Source organism: Saccoglossus kowalevskii, chromosome 13, assembly GCF_978046115.1.
Source record: "Saccoglossus kowalevskii chromosome 13, keSacKowa6.1, whole genome shotgun sequence".
Classification (NCBI taxonomy): Eukaryota; Metazoa; Hemichordata; class Enteropneusta; family Harrimaniidae; genus Saccoglossus; species Saccoglossus kowalevskii.
Window position 1 is genome coordinate 9,508,494 of NC_140653.1, and position 21,895 is coordinate 9,530,388.

Here is a 21,895-nt window from a genome sequence, read left to right on the forward strand (position 1 = left end):
ATGCGATCATATTTTATATTATGTTGATTTCTACGTCTCTCTGGACCGCTTTGTGATTTCATTTCAAGGCTCAGGCAAATAAAATCCGGGCAATATTACGAAACTCTTCATTTAATGTCAACTTCGTATAAATACCCTGTACATATACTATAATTTTATTACCACTCAAACCAAACCTTTTCAGGACCAATACTTCCTACAAAAGAGTATACCAAGGGAAAATCTTTTTGTGTCGTGACTTCACAGTGAATTATTTTAGCAAATATATTTGAAATAGCGTACCAGATGCAAGATGTCGGACGGCCAAATTGGGGGTCTGTTAAAATGTTTGTTGGTTCAGTCAGGGAATGTGTGGACCAAAACATCGCCCACTATTTGAAAACCTGCCCATGGGCATGGGTTTAGAATGGGCGGGTATCAGCCAAATCCGGTAATTGTCGTCACTATGCATAACATCATGTGATTAATTTTTCATGAAGTCATTTGGTTTGCACAAGGATTTGGTAAACAAAAACTAAAATAGCAACATATTAATAACTGTAGTGGTGTTGAAGTAATTTCTCAAGTGCTTGGGGTAATAAATTTGGATACAAAACAAATTACTGAAAATCACGGCAATAATAACGCAATTTGGGTTGAAAATGTCAATATTGTCCTCGTTTGATCATTTTCACACACTGTAATGTATTTTTAGTACAAACTTGTAATCGTGATAATCAATATCCCCAATTCACACTACTGTATTTATTTATATTTACCCAGATTAAAAAGCTAGTGTATGTTTATTTGGTGCGGTACGCTGAGGAACAACAAGACTTGGCGCTGCTGTCGATAAGTACATTTCAAAAAGGTCTCAAGGTATGTAGCTTCTTACTAAGAAAGTACCACCCTCTTCCAAAATTCAAGAAGACAAGTCTTTAATTCCTGCTAGTATCTGAGATATGTACATGTCATAGATCAGTACATGTTTGAATGGATATATGCTATTTTTAACACATTTGGCTCAATGAAATCTTAATTTAGCTTAATTTAGCATTGATTAATTTATAAGAATAAAATTAAATTAAATGAGCTTCATCTTGACTTAGTGAAAATATAATCATGAACCCCTAAGTATATTGTCATTACGTTTTGAAAACTTTTGATCAAGATTTGTTTGCTGTGGACAATTTTGTTTATAATTAATGAAGGTATTATAGAAAAATACATATTGAAAATGTTGCACCAATATTTGGGCAAGGTAAATGATGTCATTCTATAATTATTTGCCTTCTATTGTAGGATCCCAATCAGTTGATCAGAGCCTCAGCTTTGAGAGTTTTGTCTAGTATACGAGTACCAGTTATTGTACCTATAATGATGTTAGCCATCAAAGAAGCCGTCAATGACATGTCACCGTATGTAAGGAAGACTGCTGCACACGCCATTCCAAAACTCTACTGGTAAGTGTACTTGTTGATAGAATATTTCAATTCTACTTTAAATATGACCTTTTTGAAACATTTGATGATGTACTGCTCAGTTTATTCTTGTGTTGAGTTCATCTGTAGGTAAACAGTTCAGTGTTTTTCCATGTGACAGTGTTCTCTTCAGTGTATCTCCATGTGTCTGTGTTCGCTTCAGTGTTTTTCCATGTGACTGTGTTTTTCCATGTGACAGTGTTCTCTTCAGCGTATCTCCATGTGTCTGTGTTCGCTTCAGTGTTTTTCCATGTGACTGTGTTTATTTCATTGTCACTCCATGTGTCAGTGTTTGCTTTGGTGTCTCTTCATGTGACAGTGTTTGTTTCAGTCATCGGTAATGAAATCCTATTGCCATGGTAACTAAATATTTATCAATTATATATCATTGGTTATTTTTTCAGTCTTGATCCAGAGTTAAAAGAACAATTGATTGAGGTGATTGAAAAGCTGCTATCTGACAAGACAACTGTAAGTATACCTTTCATTGTGAGTTAATACCATTGTCAGTTTATAACACTATCTACAATATCATTTTATAAACTCCAGATGAAATGTTGTCATACCTTATGATCAAAAAAAAAAAGCAATATCTGAACTTGTCTGTATGGTCCAAAATGAATATAAAATTTAGTGACCATTTTGCAAATTATGAAAATATTTACACTAAATTTTAGGAGTAAAAAATATGTGACACTCAAAGGGTTAACCCGTTGCCATAGGCAAAAACAATCATTTATCACCTTTCACAACAACAAAAATTTTGTTTATAATAGAAATTATGTCGAATTGCTAGTATACATATGTAATGGCTACTATGAATATTACCTTTTGAACATATTGCGTCCATATCTTTGTATACTTAGAAATAAAACTTTTGTTTAATTCTTCCTTTCTTCTCAGCTTGTTGCAGGTAGTGTTGTGTACTCTTTTGAAGAGGTCTGTCCAGAGAGAATTGATTTAATTCATAAAAGTTATCGTAAATTGTGCAATCTTCTTATCGATGTTGAAGAGTGGGGCCAAGTTGTTATTATTAATATGCTAACAAGATATTCCAGGACACAGTTTTTAGATCCTAACGCAGGGGTAAGATGCCTGTCATATCAGCATTTAAATGCACAGCAAGTTTCATGTATATCAAGGCTGTCAATATGCCTTATAACTCGCAGCCTTTTGCGATGACATGCTTCTTCGACATCAAAATGATGTTGATTGGTGGAAGTAATGAGGTTGAAGTAGATATTCCTCTTTGGATGTGTAGTCAGTTCATCATTTAAAGAATAGTTAATCCCTCGAAACAACATTATGTAAATTGTATGCCTTTTTTTGCTGCCCAAACCAACAGGAGGCTGTTGCCGAGGATCTTCCAGAGAATTTTTACGGATCTGACGACTCTGACAAAGAAGAAACTAATGAGGCTGTTGTGGTTAATGTAAAGAAACCATACGTCATGGATAGTGATCACCGACTGCTGTTACGAAATTGTAAACCGTTGTTGCAAAGTAGAAATGCAGCGGTAAGTTGTAATCTGTTCATCTCACTGTCTCATTGTTGGTTGTTTATACACTACATTTCATGATTTGCGCTGACTTGCGAACATTTGTCTTTTGCATAATTAAATCAGTTAACAGCATTATGTCCCGTTGTAATATTGTATTGTTTTCATTTCCTCCATAGGTTGTTATGGCTGTAGCACAGCTATATCATCACATAGCACCTAAAAGTGAAGTGGGAATTGTAGCTAAACCATTAGTAAGACTATTAAGAAGTCACAGGTAAGGTATTAGGAGGTTTTGATAAACTGTACACAGAGATAACACTGAGTGGGATTATCTGCGTCTAGTCTGTGTGATCACGTACTGAGTATGCTTTGCAGTATTGTATGCATCTTTCTGAATGCTGAATACAGGAATGAAAAATAGTTGAATTTTTGGGTTGAGAATACATTCACCATTTTGGAAATATCCATAATATATATTATTATACATCTGTCACTGTAGTGCCATAAGTTACAGCGTGCCCTAATTTTGCGGTATTTTATGGGGTATTTTGATCCTACCATATTAGGAAAGGCAAATTCCAAATATGGAATGATTACGCTCGTAAGTGTCCTCTAAAAATAAAAACAATCATGCCACCTGGGTTTGACCGGACTCCACATAAAGAAGTTCGCTGATTCTGTTCTAAAAGTTTTGGATGTCGGCGTTCCTATGATGTATCATTGGCAGGAAAAGATGTATAATAATAAGGTTATTACCATGATACCACAAAGTATGCACTCAGACAGTTCGCCGTTGCATCAAACTCTGCTGCTCATTGGTCGATACTCCCGCTGTACTGTCTTTGTTCATACTTTTCGGTATCCTCGTAATAACCTCATATTATTGTTCCTGATTTTGCATAAAGTAGGATTTAGATTCCCAGTTCATACCACAAAATGATGCCACGCTTGTAACCATGGGATATACTAACATGTGTATAATATTAATTTAAGAATTGTTGACTGCAGCCAAATTTATCTCCCTGATAATTCTTCTCTAATGCATAGTGTTCTGTCCATGAAGATAGCATTTACTGTGGCTAATTTGCATAACTATATATGTTAATCTTCTATCATTGATATGATAATTAGCCTTTATTGTTCATCCACAATTGTAGTATTGAGGTGGGGGCACCTACTGTATATTGCTGTAGGGAGAACCCTGATAAGTTCACAAAAAAACTGGTGGTGATCAATTTGTTCTGTCAGTCTGGCTTTCTTCTGACACTGTATGTGAAGATCAATATTCATCTCTATGATATGGATTTCTGACATTATATTTATGCTTATTATTTCTGCTGAGATGTGATCACTTACTTAGGTGTGATTGGAATAATATGTGGTACATTATAGTTCATCCCCCGCTCCACACTGTTTTTGTTTCCAGGGAGGTGCAATCCATCGTACTTAGTAACATTGCTACCATGAGTGCCAAGCGACGAGGGATGTTTGAACCATTCCTGAAGAGCTTCTTTGTCAGAGCCAACGATCCAACTCATATAAGATTATTAAAACTGGAGATCCTAACAAATTTGGCAAGTGAGACCAGCATATCAACGATACTTCGAGAGTTTCAGGTATGCTGTTGATTATTTTTCTGGTTCACCAACATAAAGTAGATAGATACACATCTTATTCATTTAATTATACAAATGTGCAGCAATTTTGATGAATTTAATTATCTCCGTATTCGTAGATTTAATAATGTGTCTATTCAAAGAAAAGTTAATGCATTTTCAAAGTAAAATAACAATCTGCACACATGTGTCATCATGTCACATTTATTAGCAATAATCCGGCGTGTATTCTTCCATTTCAATTTGATCAAATTACCATATTAGCTGTAATAGTACTGACATAAATGTCAGAGGTGTGTGTAAGGTCAAAACAGGTCACATTGTAATAATGAGCCGGCATACAATAAATCCTATTTTGGGTTTATGTGCATTTCTCACTATTTTCGTTTTCCAAATCTCAGTAAGTCTGTCTAGTATTCATTAACCACTTAGCATGTCCCATTAGAGTGTCTGATTGTTACCTGTGTGTGAATCTGACAATTGGGTCATGTGACCGAAATGTGTGAATAAGTACGGTATTCCAAAGGTCATACTCATGTAACTGCTATACCACTCACTGATTCTTGGAAAAGAGGCAACTTTTTTCCCCACATTTTTTAGCTCCGCTGTCGACTGTCATACGAGTGATTGTCCGTCGTCGTCCGTGTCAATGTTTTACTTTTTCGACTTCTTCTTGAAAACTACAAGCCTGAATGCTTTGATACTTGGTGTATATGTACCTTGGGTAGACCTCTCTCAGATTTGTTCATTAGTCCCCGTTCGGACGCAGTCCGAAAACGGGGACTTATGTTTTGCCCTGTGTGCGTCCGTGCGTCCGTGATCACCTGTATCTCGAACATGCATGGGCCGATTAAGTTCAAACTTCACTCATACATCACACATTATATGGGACATATGCACATGCATTTTTTTCATGATCCGATTAACGATAGCCGAATAGCGGCCATTTTAAGGCCGAAAATGCATCAAAATCACACATTTTCACCATTCCAGACCCGGATCTCAGTTATGCATGGACGGATTTTGTTCAAATTTGGTACATACATTAAACATAATAGGACCTTGATGCACGTCATTTTTTTTTTTGGATCGGGTTCGAAATGGCCGACTGGCGGCCATTTTGTTTTAAAGAATTCAGTTCTGGATCCGTATCTGAGACATGCTTGGATTGATCGAGTTCAAACTTCACACACACAAGGTACATCATGTCACAAATATGTATGTGCATTTGTTTCATGATCTCATTAACGATAGCCAAATGGCGGCCACTTTAAGGCCGAAAATGCATTGAAATCGCACATTTTCACCATTCCGGACCCGGATCTCAGTTATGCATGGACGGATTTCATTTAAATTTGGTACATACATTAAACATAATAGGACCTTGATGCACGTCATTTTTTTTTTCGGATCAAGTTCGAAATAGCCAACTGGCGGCCATTTTGTTTTAAAGAATTCAGTTCTGGATCCGTATCTGAGACATGTCTGGATTGATCAAGTTCAAACTTCACACACACAAGGTACATCATGTCACAAATATGTATGTGCATTTGTTTCATGATCTCATTAACGATAGCCAAATGGGGGCCGCTTTAAGGCCGAAAATGCATTGAAATCGCACATTTTCACCATTCCGGACCCAGATCTCAGTTATGCATGGACGGATTTCATTCAAATTTGGTACATACATTAAACATAATAGGACCTTGATGCACGTCATTTTTTTTTTCGGATCAAGTTCGAAATAGCCGACTGGTGGCCATTTTGTTTTAAAGAATTCAGTTCTGGATCCGTATCCGAGACATGTCTGGATTGATCAAGTTCAAACTTCACACACACAAGGTACATCATGTCACAAATATGTATGTGCATTTGTTTCATGATCTCATTAACGATAGCCAAATGGGGGCCGCTTTAAGGCCGAAAATGCATTGAAATCGCACATTTTCACCATTCCGGACCCGTATCTCAGTTATGCATGGATGGATTTTGTTCAAATTTGGTACATACATTAAACATAATAGGACCTTGATGCACGTCTTTTTTTTCGGATCAAGTTCGAAATGGCCGACTGGCGGCCATTTTGTTAAAGAATTCAGTTCTGGATCCGTATCCAAGACATGTCTGGATTGATCAAGTTCAAACTTCACACACACATGGTACATCATGTCACAATTAGATATGTGCATTTGTTTCATGATCTGCTTCAACAATAGCGGAATGATGGCCATTTTAAGGCCGAAAATGCATCAAAATCACGTATTTTCACAATTCCAGAACCGGATCTCAGTCATGCATGGATGGATTTTGTTCAGATTTAGCACAATGGGTTGTACATATGCAGGTGCATTTCGGTCATGATCTGCTTTGAATGTATATGTCACTCAAATATGAACGGAACGGGGACGTGTCATTGACAATGACTTGTTTCATTATGCTATCTTCAATTCTCTAATTTTGGTGAATATTTTTGTCATTTTTGGTAAAAAGTGATATTTTCAACTTCTTGTTAAAAACCGCATGTCCAATTGCTTTGATATTACATATATAGGTACTACATGTGGTCCTCTCTCAGATTTGTTCATTTTGTAATGATATCTTTAATTCTCTAATTTTGGTGAATATTTTTGTAATTTTTGGTAAAAAGTGATATTTTCGACTTCTTGTTAAAAACCAATAGTCCAATTGCTTTGATATTACATATATAGGTACTACATGTGGACCTCTCTCAGATTTGTTCATTTTCTAATGATATCTTTAATTTTCTAATTTTGGTGAATATTTTTGTTATTTTTGGTAAAAACTGATATTTTCGACTTCTTGTTGAAAACTGCAAGTCCAATTGCTTTGATATTATACATATAGGTACTACATGTGGACCTCTCTCAGATTTGTTCATTTTCTAATGATATCTTCTGTTCTTTATTTGCCATGTGCATTGCTAACAGCGGAGCTATCTCAGCCGACAGGCTGCTTGTTATGTGTTTTATTTTGATTTATTGTAGAATATTTTATTTTTGCTGAAATTTATCCATAATATTATGGACTTTTATTTTCACTAGTGCAATTTCACCCTGAAATTTTTTTATTTTATTTTATCTTTTGTGGAAGTGAAAATAATGAGTCTATATTATGTTGTATTTGTTATTCTGTGTCAGTACTAAGTATTCTGTGTCGTTGTTTGTCGATAATAAATTTGAGTGCAGAACTGTGAAGCGTGTTAATCACAGAGATGTGCTTGTCATTGCAATTTTTCCACGAGGTACATGCCAGAAAATTGTTGTCTGATTTCCAAGCTTTCAACCTGAGTGACCTTGATGAATTGAAAGGAGGCTATATAAACTGTGAATAACTGTCAATAAATGTATTTCATGATAAAATTTGCGATTTATTAATTCAAAAACAATAGACTATAAACTGAGTTTTGAAAAATAATCTTTTTTTTAGTACATTTGTTTGTCCATCCGAAGTCATATTTCAGAACACTGTGGACCAAATCTGTTCATTCTTTGTATGTGCCTTGTGCTTTATCTGGGACATATGCACATGCAGCGGTTTACTGATTCAATGCAAAATAGCTGACTGGCAGCCATTTTTTTTTTTGAAAATTTGATATCTTATGCATGCTTTGTCATTTTTTATTCATATTTGGTACATATATTATACATGTTACGATACATCTCTAGTACGATTCGCTTCATGATTGGATCAAAGATGGCTGACTTGCAGCCATTTTGTCATTTGAAAATGTGGTACATACATTATACATGTTACGATACATGTCTATGACAATGGTGACCATCTTGCTTTTTGACGATACTACTATATATCCAAGGCTTATGGACCATTTTCATTCATATTTGGCACATACATCATGCATACAGGAATACATGTTCATGTCAGTTTGTCCCATAATCAGATCAAAGATGGGCGACTTGCATCCTTCTTGTTTTTAGCTCCGCTGTCGACTTTGTCGAGCGGAGCTTATCATATGAGTGATTGTCCGTCGTCCTCGTCCGTGTCAATGTTTTACTTTTTCGACTTCTTCTTGAAAACTACAAGTCTGAATGCTTTGATACTTGGTGTATATGTACCTTGGGTAGACCTCTCTTAGGTTTGTTCATTTCATGTTGATATCTTCAATTCTCTAATTTTGGTGAATATTTTTGTCATTTTTGGTAAAAAGTGATATTTTCGACTTCTTGTTAAAAACCGCAAGTGCAATTGCTTTGATATTACATATATACAGTACAGTTCTCGCGGAAGCTTTGGCTTTTGTGGCATCATTGTCGCCTATGCATGGCTTCATTGTCGCCTCAGCATCGCATCATTGTGGCATCAGCTTCGCGTCATTGAAAATTGAAGCTATGTTCGCCTCGCTATTTTGTGGCATCATCGTGGCCTCAGCTTCGCAGTCTCATGGCATCAACATGGCATCAGCTTCAACTTATTGTGACATGAGTATGACCTCATTATTTGCACGCAGAAGGGCAGTAGACAAAAACATGTACAGAAGTTCGATATGTAATCGATTTGAAATTCAAGGCGAATAAAATAATATGATCAAGAGTAAAATGACATTTTAAAAAGATATCTTGTTTAATTATTTTAGTGTTGCGAGTATTGGGCGCCAAAAACTTTGCGAAGTACATTACAATCGGCAAGGTGACGAGTTCCATATTGACTAGAAGGAAAATCGTGATAAATTCAAATCACACGATGCAATCGTCGTTCTGATACAACACAATTTGCTGTATACGAAGTGAAACTGTTCTTGTTATAAAATTTACCTTTTTTTCGCTCATTTTATTTGCTGCTAGAAGAGCAGATTCAGATTCCTTATTTCGGTGGTATTTTTCTCTGTGTTTCGTTTAGTTTTAGCCAAGTCCGACCCCATGCCCGGACTACTAAAACATGCAATACACGCGTATGCCGCCTGGAGCGTCGGCGTCGTCGCCAGTCATCTTGATACAAAGTTCTAAAACAAGTGCGTACATTTCCAACATATGATTGGATGGTTGTAGTGGCGTCGGTCTGGTAAAATTTGACAACCAATTCTCAAAATTAAGTCACGATCAGTGATCTGAGCTCGATCTATATGTACTTTAAAAGTATTCTTACAAACATATTTTCGAATGAAAACGAGCCACATGCCCTGTAAAAAATCGAATAGCGCTTGACATGCAGAAATAATTTATTGGGCTTCAGAAAAAAAAACCGTGTCCATTTAGTGTGGCCGTAAATATTTGGTGACCAGCCGATGAACAATTTGAAAATCATGATTCACACGGAAGTCCTTCGATACTGAAAATTATCGACCCCAGTCTGGTTTACCTCATTTCCCAACTTGCAAAACTGATTTGTATCTCAGCCCTGTTTTTTTTCTTTTTTTTTTTTTTTAACTGAGGTAAAATCACATCCGTTTGTCAAAATATATTACCGATGTTTTTCAGTGAATAATTGCGAAGCCTGTCACAGCACAAACAAAACTTTGTGAATCGACGATGGAGATTGGATGGTACGACGACCCTTCAATTTGCGTTAAATATGTTTTGTTACAACATCATTGATTGGCTGAAAGTCACCTGATCGGAGCACGACCTGGGTCACAGAACCATATTTGTCCGTATTATCAACAGGACTTTGCGAAAAAACCACACCCACATTTTCAACCATTTTAACGCGGAAGTTGCCAACAAATGTCGAAAACTCGTGAATTTTATGAATTCGAATAAAATAAAGCTAGCGATTCGTAAGACTGGTTAATAATATATCCCCCGATGCTCTTCGATTTTTTTTTATTTCAAGGTGAGAAATGGATACTAGTAGTTGAAGTTCCATCGATTTCAAGGCGACTATTTAACCGCGACAACTCTATGCTCTGTTGTAGTTTCGCGAGGTAAAACAAAAATACAATAAATAGTACTTGTTTAATTATTTGGTTGTACAGCCCGCAAATTACGGGACATGATCCCCATGAATTGCGATAAATAAATGCTGATTGTGTTGAATGACGGACGTCGGGACCGTTTGGAGAAACAAATTACGGTCGGTAGACATTTCAAACAAATGAAATTATTAACGAAAGACGAGATTTTTCTAGGTATTTATTTCTAGGTATCATACGGTCATACCAAATATATACAAAATTGACAAATACACAAAGAGGTGTAATAGTAGGTCATTTTTATTTTAGTCACTCAGTCCACGTCCATGCGTGGGAATTCTATTTAGCTTCATGGTCCTTCGGCTTGTCTTCTGCTTGGGGGGAAACAACAATAATTATACAAATCGTAAACTCAACACAATCAGGAAAAGAAACCCAGACAACCATGTTGTACTTCTGTTGAATACATTTTGTAGCAGTGCGTCACGTCGGAATATTGTCTAAAATAAAATATTCAATTCCAGCCAAATCTAGGTCAAAGGGTCAGATTGCGTGCATATAATTATAGATAGTTAAAACAAAAAGTATTTGAACTTTTGACGGTTGTTCAACATCTATGCACGGTTACTAAACTAGTAACCGTGATCTATGAAAACCAGAAAATTTTTAGGAGTCCGAATTTTTGCACGGTCGAAAATAAAACGGAAATTGACCGGTCAAAAGGTTTGGGGGAAATGAGTACAGTACTTCTTTGTTTGATGAAGCGATGCTGATGCCACATTGTCGCCATAATGAGGCCACAATGAAGCGAAGCGATAATCGCCTAACTTTTTAATGTGGCGACATTGAAGCGATGCTGAAGCCATAACAATGCCATAATGATGCGATGCTGAAGCGAAGGTGAAGCTGAAGTGAAGCCAAAGCTTCCGCGAGAACTGTACTGTAGGTACTACATGTGGACCTCTCTCAGATTTGTTCATTTTGTAATGATATCTTTAATTCTCTAATTTTGGTGAATATTTTTAACATTTTTGGTAAAAAGTGATATTTTCGACTTCTTGTTAAAAACCAATAGTTCAATTGCTTTGATATTACATATTTAGATACTACATGTAGACCTTTCTCAGATTTGTTCATTTCGTGATGATATCTTCGATTCTATAATTTTGGTGAATATTTTTGTCATTTTTCGTAAAAAGTGATATTTTCGACTTCTTGTAAAAAACCAATAGTCTGATTGCTTTGATATTACATATATAGGTACTACATGTGGACCTCTCTCAGATTTGTTCATTTTGTGATGGTATCTTCAATTCTCTAATTTTGGTGAATATTTTTGTAATTTTTGGTAAAAAGTGATATTTTCGACTTCTTGTTAAAAACCAAAAGTTCAATTGCTTTGATATTACATATATAGATACTACATGTAGACCTTTCTTAGATTTGTTCATTTCGTGATGATATCTTCAATTCTCTAATTTTGGTGAATATTTTGGTCATTTTTGGTAGAAAGTGATATTTTTGACTTCTTGTTAAAAACTGTAAGTCCGATTGCTTTGATACTATACATATTGTTCATTTTTGACTCCCATGTGCGAAGCACAAAATGGGAGTCTTTGCAGTTAGTGTGTCTGTATGTGTGTATGTGTGTATGTGTGTATGTGTGTATGTGTGTGTGTATGTGTGTATGTGTGTCCGACTGTTCCACTGCTATCTCAAGAACCATATATCGGTTTTTGATGAAACTTGGTGCATAGATGCTCTGGGCCAATGCGCAGATTTGATTAGGTTTTGGTAAAAATCCATGCTCGTTAATTACCTAATTTGCATGATAATTAGCTAATTTTTAGCTGTTCTATGACTGTTCCACTGATATCTAAAGAACCACTCATTGGATTTTGATGAAACTTGGTACATAGATGCTCTGAACATATGCGCAGATTTGATTAATTTTTGGTAAAAATCTGTGCATATTAATTACCTAATTTGCATGATAATTAGCTATTTTTTTAGTGGTTCCATGACTGTTCCACTGATATCTAAACAACCACTCATTGGATTTTGATGAAACTTGGTACATAGATGCTCTGAACTAATGCTAGGTTTTGATTAGTTTTTGGTAATAATCCGTGGATACTAATTACCTAATTTGCATAATGATTAGTCAATTTTCGGTTTTTTCACTGATATCTCGAGTACTAATCATCACATTTCAATGAAACTTGGTACATAGATGTCATACGACACTGCACAGACCTGATAGTTTTTATGGTAATATCAGTACATATTAATTACCTAATTTGCATAATTAATTAATTTTCAGCATTTGATATAAGTAGTTAGCATTACATTTCAATGAAACTTGGTACTTACATACTCAAGGACTATGCAGAGATTGATTGTTTTCGATAAATATTTGTGCATATTAATCACCTAATTTGCATAATTAGTTAATTTTCAGCTTTTCCACGGGTATTTCAAGTACTAATCATCGCATTTCAATGAAACTTGGTACATAGATCCTTTAGGACTATGCAGAGACCTGATTAGTTTTAGGGTAAATAATTGTGCATATTAATTACCTAATTTGCATAATTAATTTTCAGCTTTTCTACTGATATCTAAAGTACTAATCATCACATTTCAATGAATCTAGAATTATGCAGACCCAATTAGTTTCCAGTAAATATTTGTGCATATTAATCACCTAATTTGCATAATTAACCAACTTTCACACTGATATCTCAGGTACTAAACATCACATATCAATGAATGTACATGGATGCTGTAGGACAATAGACAGACCTGAATAATTGTGGGTTAAAATCTGTACATATTAATTACCTAATTTGCATAATTAACCAATTATAAGCTTTCACACTGATATCTAAAGTACCGTAAAAACTCCAAAATTTCGACCGGTTTTAAATAATTGGTGTTAGAAATGTGACGTGTTTTTAGAGTCAAAATTAAGGTGCATTTTCGGACGGTCGAATTTTTCAGAATAGAAATCAGCAAATGAAAAAATTGGGATGATAGACAGTGTGCTTCATTAGTTTTTAAAAAATGCAATGTCCGTCAATTGACGTAAACTTCCTCAAGTTTCACGGTAAAAGCAAAGGTCGTGGCCGAGTTGTAACTCAAAATCTAAACAAAGTCATCAATCAGTGAGTATTATGACAAGCAAAACAAAACATCAAGACGCGGAGAAGAGGTCAGCACAAAACTAATAGGTCAAAAGACAAAGCTGTCTCGCACTACCTAGGAAAACTTGCGAATGTTCGAAGTACAGGTACCCATTGGACAAAAGATACATGGAAGTTTAGTAAACTATCTCCCCGACCCAGTGCAATGTATCCGGTTAGAATCAAAGCTCACGTGTCCCTTATTTGAGGGACCAAATTCTGCCGTAAATTCGCCCTTGGATTAAAAAATAAAATGGGATTTAAGAAAATAAAATGGGACTTTTAAGGTGTATTTTGGCGTCATTTTTCAGACATTTCAATCAATCCTGCCAGCTAAAATAGAGTAAGTTTTACCGTAGTCATTGACGTCTGTCTATTCAAGAGTACACGTGTATGATTTTTATCGTGACTAGCGTGAGCGGGTAAGCTTCCTTTCGAGAATGAGCTGTTATCACTGTGAACAATGTTAAATTATTCTTCAGATGACCAGTTTATTTTTTAAAAACAACTAATTTTTTTATTTAAAAAAAATCATGCCGTTTTCGCATCAAAATCCAAGCCAAAATATCGTACTACAACATCAATCTCTTCCACATTGCGTTCAATAACATTAACATATTTAAATAAGCTATGGTAATTTGAACACGTTGGCATCATCCAGCTTTTTGATTGGTTAATTAGCGATTTGACCTAAGAGAACATGGCGGATATCCTACAGCATCAAACGTTTATACGAGACCGGAATCATTCGCTTACGATGAAACTAAGTTGACTTTTATTTGTATTTCATAACCATACAACAAATTTATTTTGTGTATATTATTATAATCACTACTGAGTACAGTAATAATCAACAATTCAGAAACGCAGCATGCCGAGATTTTTATGTTCGTTTTTATTTGAAACTTCGTTTATTTAGAATATATTTTCGTTACCAATAAAATAAAAATCTCTCAGTCAATCAGAAACCCGGATTCATGCCTTCGAGGAAGGTCCCGTTTGAACGCTCACATCGGGTTTTTTTTCGTTTGGGGGAAAACTAAAACTGGTTGCAATTTTCGAATAAGAATGAGTCGGCAATTTTTAGTGGAGTCGAAAATTTGGAGGTAAATAAAACACCGAAACCCGGCAAACAAATAGGCGATCGAATTTTTAGAGGGGTCGAAATTTTGGAGTTTTCACGGTACTAATTATTCCATTTCAATGAAACTTAGTACAAAGATGCTCTAGGACAATGTACAAACCTAATTAGTTGGGGGTAAAAATCTGTTCATATTAATTCCCTAATAAGCATAATAATTCATAATTTTTTGGTTCTAATCACATTTCAATTAAACTTGGAGACATAGATTTTCTGTTACATTGCGCAGACCTCATTAGTTTTACACTCAAATCTGGTCATATTAATTTTCTGATTTGCATAATTAGTTTTCAGCTAAGTAATTTCGAATTATATTTAATGTGTCTCCAATACTCTCAGCACATGGGAGTTCTTTCTAAGCTTTCTTTGATCTAATGATGTCTTCAGTTCTTTAATTGAAATGTGCATTGCTAACAGCAGAGCTATCTCAGCCGATAGGCTGCTTGTTTGGAAAATGTGGTATCTTGGACAGGATTCATCATTTTGTCAATACTAGACCAGCTAATTATTCACTCTAAATTATTAACTATACTTTTGGTGCACATTACCCCTAATTCCAACGGGGACTATGTCATTAACAATGACTTGTTCCATGGGATTGCATTGTTCCAGTATTCAGTGATATGATCGATACTAAATGATTATTTATTTCATCGATAATGACTTATTAGCACAATGATTCAGCAAATTGCCTAAATGCCAGATTTTTCTCGCCATAAGTCTTTTAATATTGTTGCAAAAAATAGATCAAATGTTGTGAAAAATATTGAGCACTTGAGCAGCAGAATTAAGAGGAGAAATGTTCGTCATGAATACGTTATCTTATATGTATTATATACATTATATGAATCCTATGCAGTCTGATTGGTCAACTCCCAGGGTTCAAGCAAGCATGTAATATTAATTGGGAGTGATTTGCCAGAAAGGGTGATTAAGTTTGTTGGCTTAAGTGTATAAGGGTATGTAGTTGACATGGTCTTGTTGGTTCACTGTTTTACAGACTTATGTGACAAGTGCTGATAAGAATTTTGTAGCTGCTACAATCCAGGCTATTGGACGATGTGCGAGCAATATCGCTGAAGTCACTGATACGTGCCTCAATGGACTGATGGGACTCATGTCAAACAGAGATGGTGAGTGTCGAGCACTCATATAATTCATTTCACAATGGAATACCCGATGCATGCGTTAACATAAATTGCAGTGGTATTTCTATCATCAAAATAAGTAATATTTTTAGTGTTATGTAAAAAAAAAATGCATTTCTAATAGATCAAATTAGTCCATTTAGCCCAAAAATTAAGAAAGAAATGAAACTGCAACATGTTACGCAAGGATTGTTGGGGAAAATGTATAGTATTCATCCAAATGAATTTAATTTCCTGTTCAATTCAGGTCTTGATCAATATTTCTGAAAATGTAGGAAAAAATTGCTCTCGTTTATTTTGTGAAAGGTGACAAAAGTTGAATGTAGTCTTAATGTCTGTGCAATATATTGCTCTTCACAGAATCTGTTGTTGGTGAGAGTGTCGTCGTGATGAAAAAATTACTACAGATGAATCCCACAGAACACAAAGAAATTATCCGACATTTAGCACGGTTAACTGAGTCTATTTCTGTGAGTAGCTATCATTTACTGAAACAGTTAATCATCTGAAATATCTTTTGTAAATTGAACACCTAAAAACTGAACTCTGTCTTATTGTTGTTTTTTTTAAATTTCGTTATTTGTTAAATTACTTAAAAGCCTTCATAATGTACCGGGGGTATAGTGGTAAAGTGAGCCATGAACTAAAATCAGTAGTTACAGTACTAGTATTCATTGGAATCTGACTGATTTATTTTTTAACTGGACAACCTGAAAATCTGGCATGCCTTGCAGTTTTGATTCCTGCTTCATAGAACATAGAAAGTATGAAATGTTCAATGTTTTAAGTTAGCAATAGATGTTGTCATGAAAACAGATGATGTAAATTTAGAGGAATGGCACAGATACAGGAAGACATAAAAGGCGTCTTTTGAATAGTATATGGCTGAAAATCTTGCATGCGATTTGATGGTGATATTCTTGCAAAAAGGTTCAGACCCAAAAATCTTAGTATAAGTAGAATTTTGTTTATTTCATTCATCAAAGGCTGCAAACATTTCTCAGTAAAAAAATATTCCATCCCAAATTTGATGTATATCATCCTCGTTCAACTAAATCACTGAACTGGGCGAGTTTGGAAAATGACAACTCCGGTAATTATTACAAAGTACATTGAAATCCATTTCATCATTAAGTAGTTACATTATAACATTGTAAATTAAGTTACAGTAGCATAATATAAATATCTACACCATACAGTAAAAAATATTCTTTTCATTTCACCTGCATACATTCATGCCACTGTCATAGTAGACTTAACCACGTTATAATATTGTTCGTAGGTGCCGATGGCCCGTGCTAGTATTTTATGGTTGATTGGTGAATATTCAGATAGAGTACCCAAAATAGCACCTGATGTGCTCCGTAAAATGGCAAAAACATTTATTACTGAAGAAGATATTGTTAAATTACAAATTTTGAATCTAGGAGCTAAACTCTACTTAACCAATTCTAAGCAGGTGAGTATATTTAAAATTTGTTTGTGAATGAAGGGCAATTTATATTGGGGGGGGGTTTACGTCATCGTCGTCATCATTGTTAACTTTTTAGTGTGATTTGCTAATTCATCCCCTGCCTGTCCCATGTTAAGCTCTTTTCGCAAGTCGTGACAACCAAATGTCTCACTGAAACAAACCATATTTCTCTTTCAGACCAAACTTTTGTGTCAATACGTACTGAACCTTGCAAAGTATGATCAGAACTATGATATTCGGGACCGAGCTAGATTTCTCCGACAGTTATTATTTCCAAGTGAGAAAGGAGGAGCCCTTAACAAGCACGCAAAGAAGATGTTCCTGGCCTCCAAACCGGCCCCCGTGTTAGAATCACAGTTCAAAGGTACATAGTTGCTTTCAACCTGGTGTTTGTGACTCCACTAATAAGTATGATACTAGTTATCTCTTTACCCATTAAGATTTATGCAAAATGTCACATACTAATCAACGTAATGAGTGTCTCAATAAAAAAAATAATCTATGTTCATTGACTTGGTTTCTGTTTCAGATCGTGATCAGTTCCAGTTAGGTTCCTTGTCTCATATTATCAACTCAAAAACCATTGGGTATCACGAACTGCCAGAATTTCCAGAAGAGGCGCCAGACCCGACAGTACGAAATGTAGAGGTAAGACACATCCCCAGTCTTGGATATACTGAGTGATTTCTATAGTTGTTGCTTAAATACTGTTACAAATGACTGTTTAATGTACAAGAATGGTACAAAGTGTGGCTAAAACAAAATCAAATAAAAATATTTCTAAGAAAACCAATTGTGATGTCATGTAATGTCCTACACATGTTTTATTATGACTCGATTAGATGCCTGCCCCATGGGATGAACCAATGTCCACTGGTAAGATATTCAAGAAAATGAAACCTAGGAAATTCTACTCTAGTGATGAGGCTGAAGAAAGCAATTCAGGTAAAGAATATGGTTTCTAAGTTTAAAAAAGTGATTTGTCTAGTTATTAAAATCAAATGATAATAAGATCTAACTGTTTGACTATTCATAATATGTTCATTTCATTAGTACTTGTATATATATTTTTTAAAACTCTATGCAAAAATTGTTCTGAAAATTAAAGCACTACAGTCGTCTTACTTCCTTGTGTTTGATATGGTTCTCTTGAGATGTATATAATAAGTGTAAAACACAAAATTTGAAACTGCGCTGTTTGACTGTCGCACTTTAAGAATGAAATGATAGATACTTTGTCTTTAAATTAACAGAAAGTGGATCAGACAGCAGTGACTCCTCAACGACCTCCTCGGATTCCGACAGCGATTCTGACAGCTCCAGTGATGAAGAGAGTGAAGAGGAAGAGAAAAGGAAAGTCAGAAAGAAGAAGAGAGTTGTGACGAAGTTAGACGAGGATGAGAGCATTGAGAGTAACAGCGACTCATCGTCTTCTTCATCTTCATCATCGTCTAGTGATAGTGATTCGAGTGAGGAGAGTAGCGAAGAGAGTGACTCAGATGAGAATGAAAAAATTAAACTCCAGCCTAAAACGGTAAATAAAGAAAATTTCTTGAAAAGTACTATTTACTGACCTGTAGGTCAAAGGTTATACTGATTTTTTGTTAATGATGAAACCCAACAAGGACTAAATCCGCACCAACTCTTGCTGATGATGCTATGCAATGAAATGTCTACCATCATCTACCTTCAAAATTCACCAGAAATGATTACTCATGAAATAAAGGCAGTTTGCTGATTATTAAAAAGAAATAAATTCAGTTAAATGTTATGAATTTATTATAAATATGATGGGAAAATCATTGTTTTATGATCATGTCTTCTGTTATTTTTCAGAAAACCAAGCCAGTAGCATCACCAAAGAGAGAAGGAAAGAAACACAAATCATCCGACAAAACACAACAATCACAAGTGCAGCTTTTAGACTTTGATGATAGTAAGTCCTTTTGTTAATTATTTCAAATTTGGTAGAAACTGGTCACAGAGAAGTTGTTTGAAGTAAATTATTGAGGTGTAGGGAAATTGGCATGGCATTGTTTTGTTACTTTGCTTTGGAAAACAGGTACTTGGAGATTCACAAATACATAGTATGTCATGTCATACATATGCATGTATATACACATGTATGATTAGGTTCAGCAATGTTGAATGATGGGCATTTTAATGCTAAAAATCATTAACATTTTTGCTATTCTGAAATGGGATCTCATGCCTGCATAGATAGGTTCATTTCGATCCTTGTACACACCAACAGGTTTGTCAGAGCTTATTGGCCACATATCATGGCATTTATCTCTTGTGAATATACATTTATTATGCAACATCTATACAAATAAGCTTTTTTATAATCTGACAGTGCAAACACTGGGTCTTACCGCTGTGTCATGTTTTTAATGTGAAGCACTGATTTGTACATCTCTTTGTGTGTAGTTGGTTCACCCCCTAGTACTGTAACTAATCATATACAAGACCAGAGTGTATTGGTTCCAGTGTTATCATCAGATCTGCAGGGTTTATCACTGAACAATGTGGGCAATATTTCTGTAAGTACTTTGCATCTTTATGAATTTTTGATGACTTGTAGTTGATGGTTTGTGCAGACATGGAGTCTGTTTTTTTGTAATAATGTCAGCATGCCTGTCAGATAACATGTGTAAATGGGATCTCATGTCATGTGTGGTATCACTGTCTGCCTAACTGACTGACTGGATGTGTCGTTTGTGAATGCATCACGTGATCAACCGTGACTGCCAAAAATACACAAATTTTCCAGATACTGATTTATGCTAATTTGACAGATGTCTAAGCATGCCAGGAAAATCTTATTTGTAGTTTCAGCTGCGATTGGTTTTAATAAAAGTGAAAATTATTATCCCTATTAGTGATATTGAAAATAAAATTCAGTTGGCATAGTTATGGGTAATGTGAGTAATTTGGTCTGAAATTATGTTGCATGATTTGTTGACTCCCGTGTGCGAAGCACAAAAGGGAGTCTTTGCAGTTACCCTGTCTGTATGTCTGTATGTCTGTATGTATGTATGCATGTATGTATGTATGTCACTTTTTTTGTTCCACCGTTATCTCAAGAACCACTAATCAAATTTTGGTGAAACTTGGTAAATAGATACTCTGGGATAATGCGCAGAGTTGATTAGGTTTTTGTAAAAATTTATGAATATTAATTACCTAATTTGCATGATAATTAGCTGATTTTTAGCTGTTTCAAGACTGTTCCACTGATATCTGAAGAACCATTAATTGGATTTTGATGAAATTTGGCACATGGATGCTCTGAACTAGTGCACAGATTTGATTAGTTTTGGGTAAAAATCTATGAATATTAATTACCTAATTTGCATGATAATTAACTGATTTTAAGCTGTTCCACTGATTTTTGAAGAACCACTCATTGGATTTCAATGAAACTTGGCACATGGATGCTCTGAACTAATGCGCAGATTTGATTATTTTGGGTAAAAATCTGTTAATATTATTAATTACCTAATTTACATAATGATTAATCAATTTTCGGTTTTTCCACTGATATCTCAAGTACTAATCATAACATTTCAATAAAACTTGGTACATAGGTGTCATATGACACTGCACAGACCTGATAGTTTTTAGGGTAATATCAGTACATATTAAGTACCTAATTTGCATAATTAATTAATTTTCAGCTTTTGATATTTCGAGTAGTAATGATCACGTTTCAATGAAACTTGGTACATAGTTACTTGAGGACTGTGCAGAGACCTAATTAGTTTTTGGGTAAAATATTTGTGCATATTAATTACCTTATTAGCATAATTAGTTAATTTTCAGCTTTTCACCTGATATCTCAAGTACTAATCATCACATTTCAATGAGACTTGCGACATTTTTTCTATGACTATGCAGAGACCTTATTAATTTTGGAATAAATAATTGTGCCTATTAATTACCTAATTTGCATAATTAGTTAATTTTTTGCTGTTCTATGGCTGTTGCACTGATGTCTAAAAACCACTCATTGGATTTCAATGAAACTTTTAAAGAGTACCCATCACATTTCAATGAACCTCAGACCATGCACCATATTAGTTTTTGGTAAATATTTATGCTTCTTAATCACCTAATTAACATAATTAATTAATACTGATATCTCAAGTATTGATCATCGCATTTGAATAAAACTTGGTACATAAATGCTCTAGGACAATAGACAGCCTGATTAATTTTAGGTTAAAATCTGTTCATATTAATTCTCTAATTAGCATAATAATTAATAATTATTATATAAATATAATTATTTTTTTGGTTCTAATCACATTTCAATGAAACTTGGTACATTGTGCAGACCTTTAGTTTTACACTTAAATCTGTTCATATTAGTTACCTTATTTGCATAATTAGTTTTCAGCTATTCCATCAATATCTCAAGTATAAGTAATTTTGAATTAATTTTTAATGTATCTCCAAAACTCTTAGCACACGGGAGTTC

At 34.8% G+C, this 21,895-nt stretch overlaps 1 protein-coding gene across 1 annotated transcript in view; it reads left to right on the top strand.

The window, feature by feature from the left end:
* Nucleotides 1-21,895, top strand: part of LOC100367803 (AP-3 complex subunit beta-2-like) — a 127,178-nt gene that overhangs the window by 100,145 nt on the left and 5,138 nt on the right. The window contains exons 4-19 of the mRNA XM_085506896.1: nucleotides 763-858; nucleotides 1,282-1,442; nucleotides 1,865-1,931; nucleotides 2,364-2,546; nucleotides 2,806-2,976; nucleotides 3,138-3,235; nucleotides 4,388-4,577; nucleotides 15,791-15,923; nucleotides 16,299-16,408; nucleotides 17,221-17,397; nucleotides 17,590-17,776; nucleotides 17,942-18,060; nucleotides 18,255-18,357; nucleotides 18,666-18,946; nucleotides 19,249-19,348; nucleotides 19,843-19,955. Coding sequence (XP_085363022.1) covers nucleotides 763-858; nucleotides 1,282-1,442; nucleotides 1,865-1,931; nucleotides 2,364-2,546; nucleotides 2,806-2,976; nucleotides 3,138-3,235; nucleotides 4,388-4,577; nucleotides 15,791-15,923; nucleotides 16,299-16,408; nucleotides 17,221-17,397; nucleotides 17,590-17,776; nucleotides 17,942-18,060; nucleotides 18,255-18,357; nucleotides 18,666-18,946; nucleotides 19,249-19,348; nucleotides 19,843-19,955 — 2,289 coding nt within the window. The remainder of the gene's footprint in view (nucleotides 1-762; nucleotides 859-1,281; nucleotides 1,443-1,864; nucleotides 1,932-2,363; nucleotides 2,547-2,805; nucleotides 2,977-3,137; nucleotides 3,236-4,387; nucleotides 4,578-15,790; nucleotides 15,924-16,298; nucleotides 16,409-17,220; nucleotides 17,398-17,589; nucleotides 17,777-17,941; nucleotides 18,061-18,254; nucleotides 18,358-18,665; nucleotides 18,947-19,248; nucleotides 19,349-19,842; nucleotides 19,956-21,895) is intronic.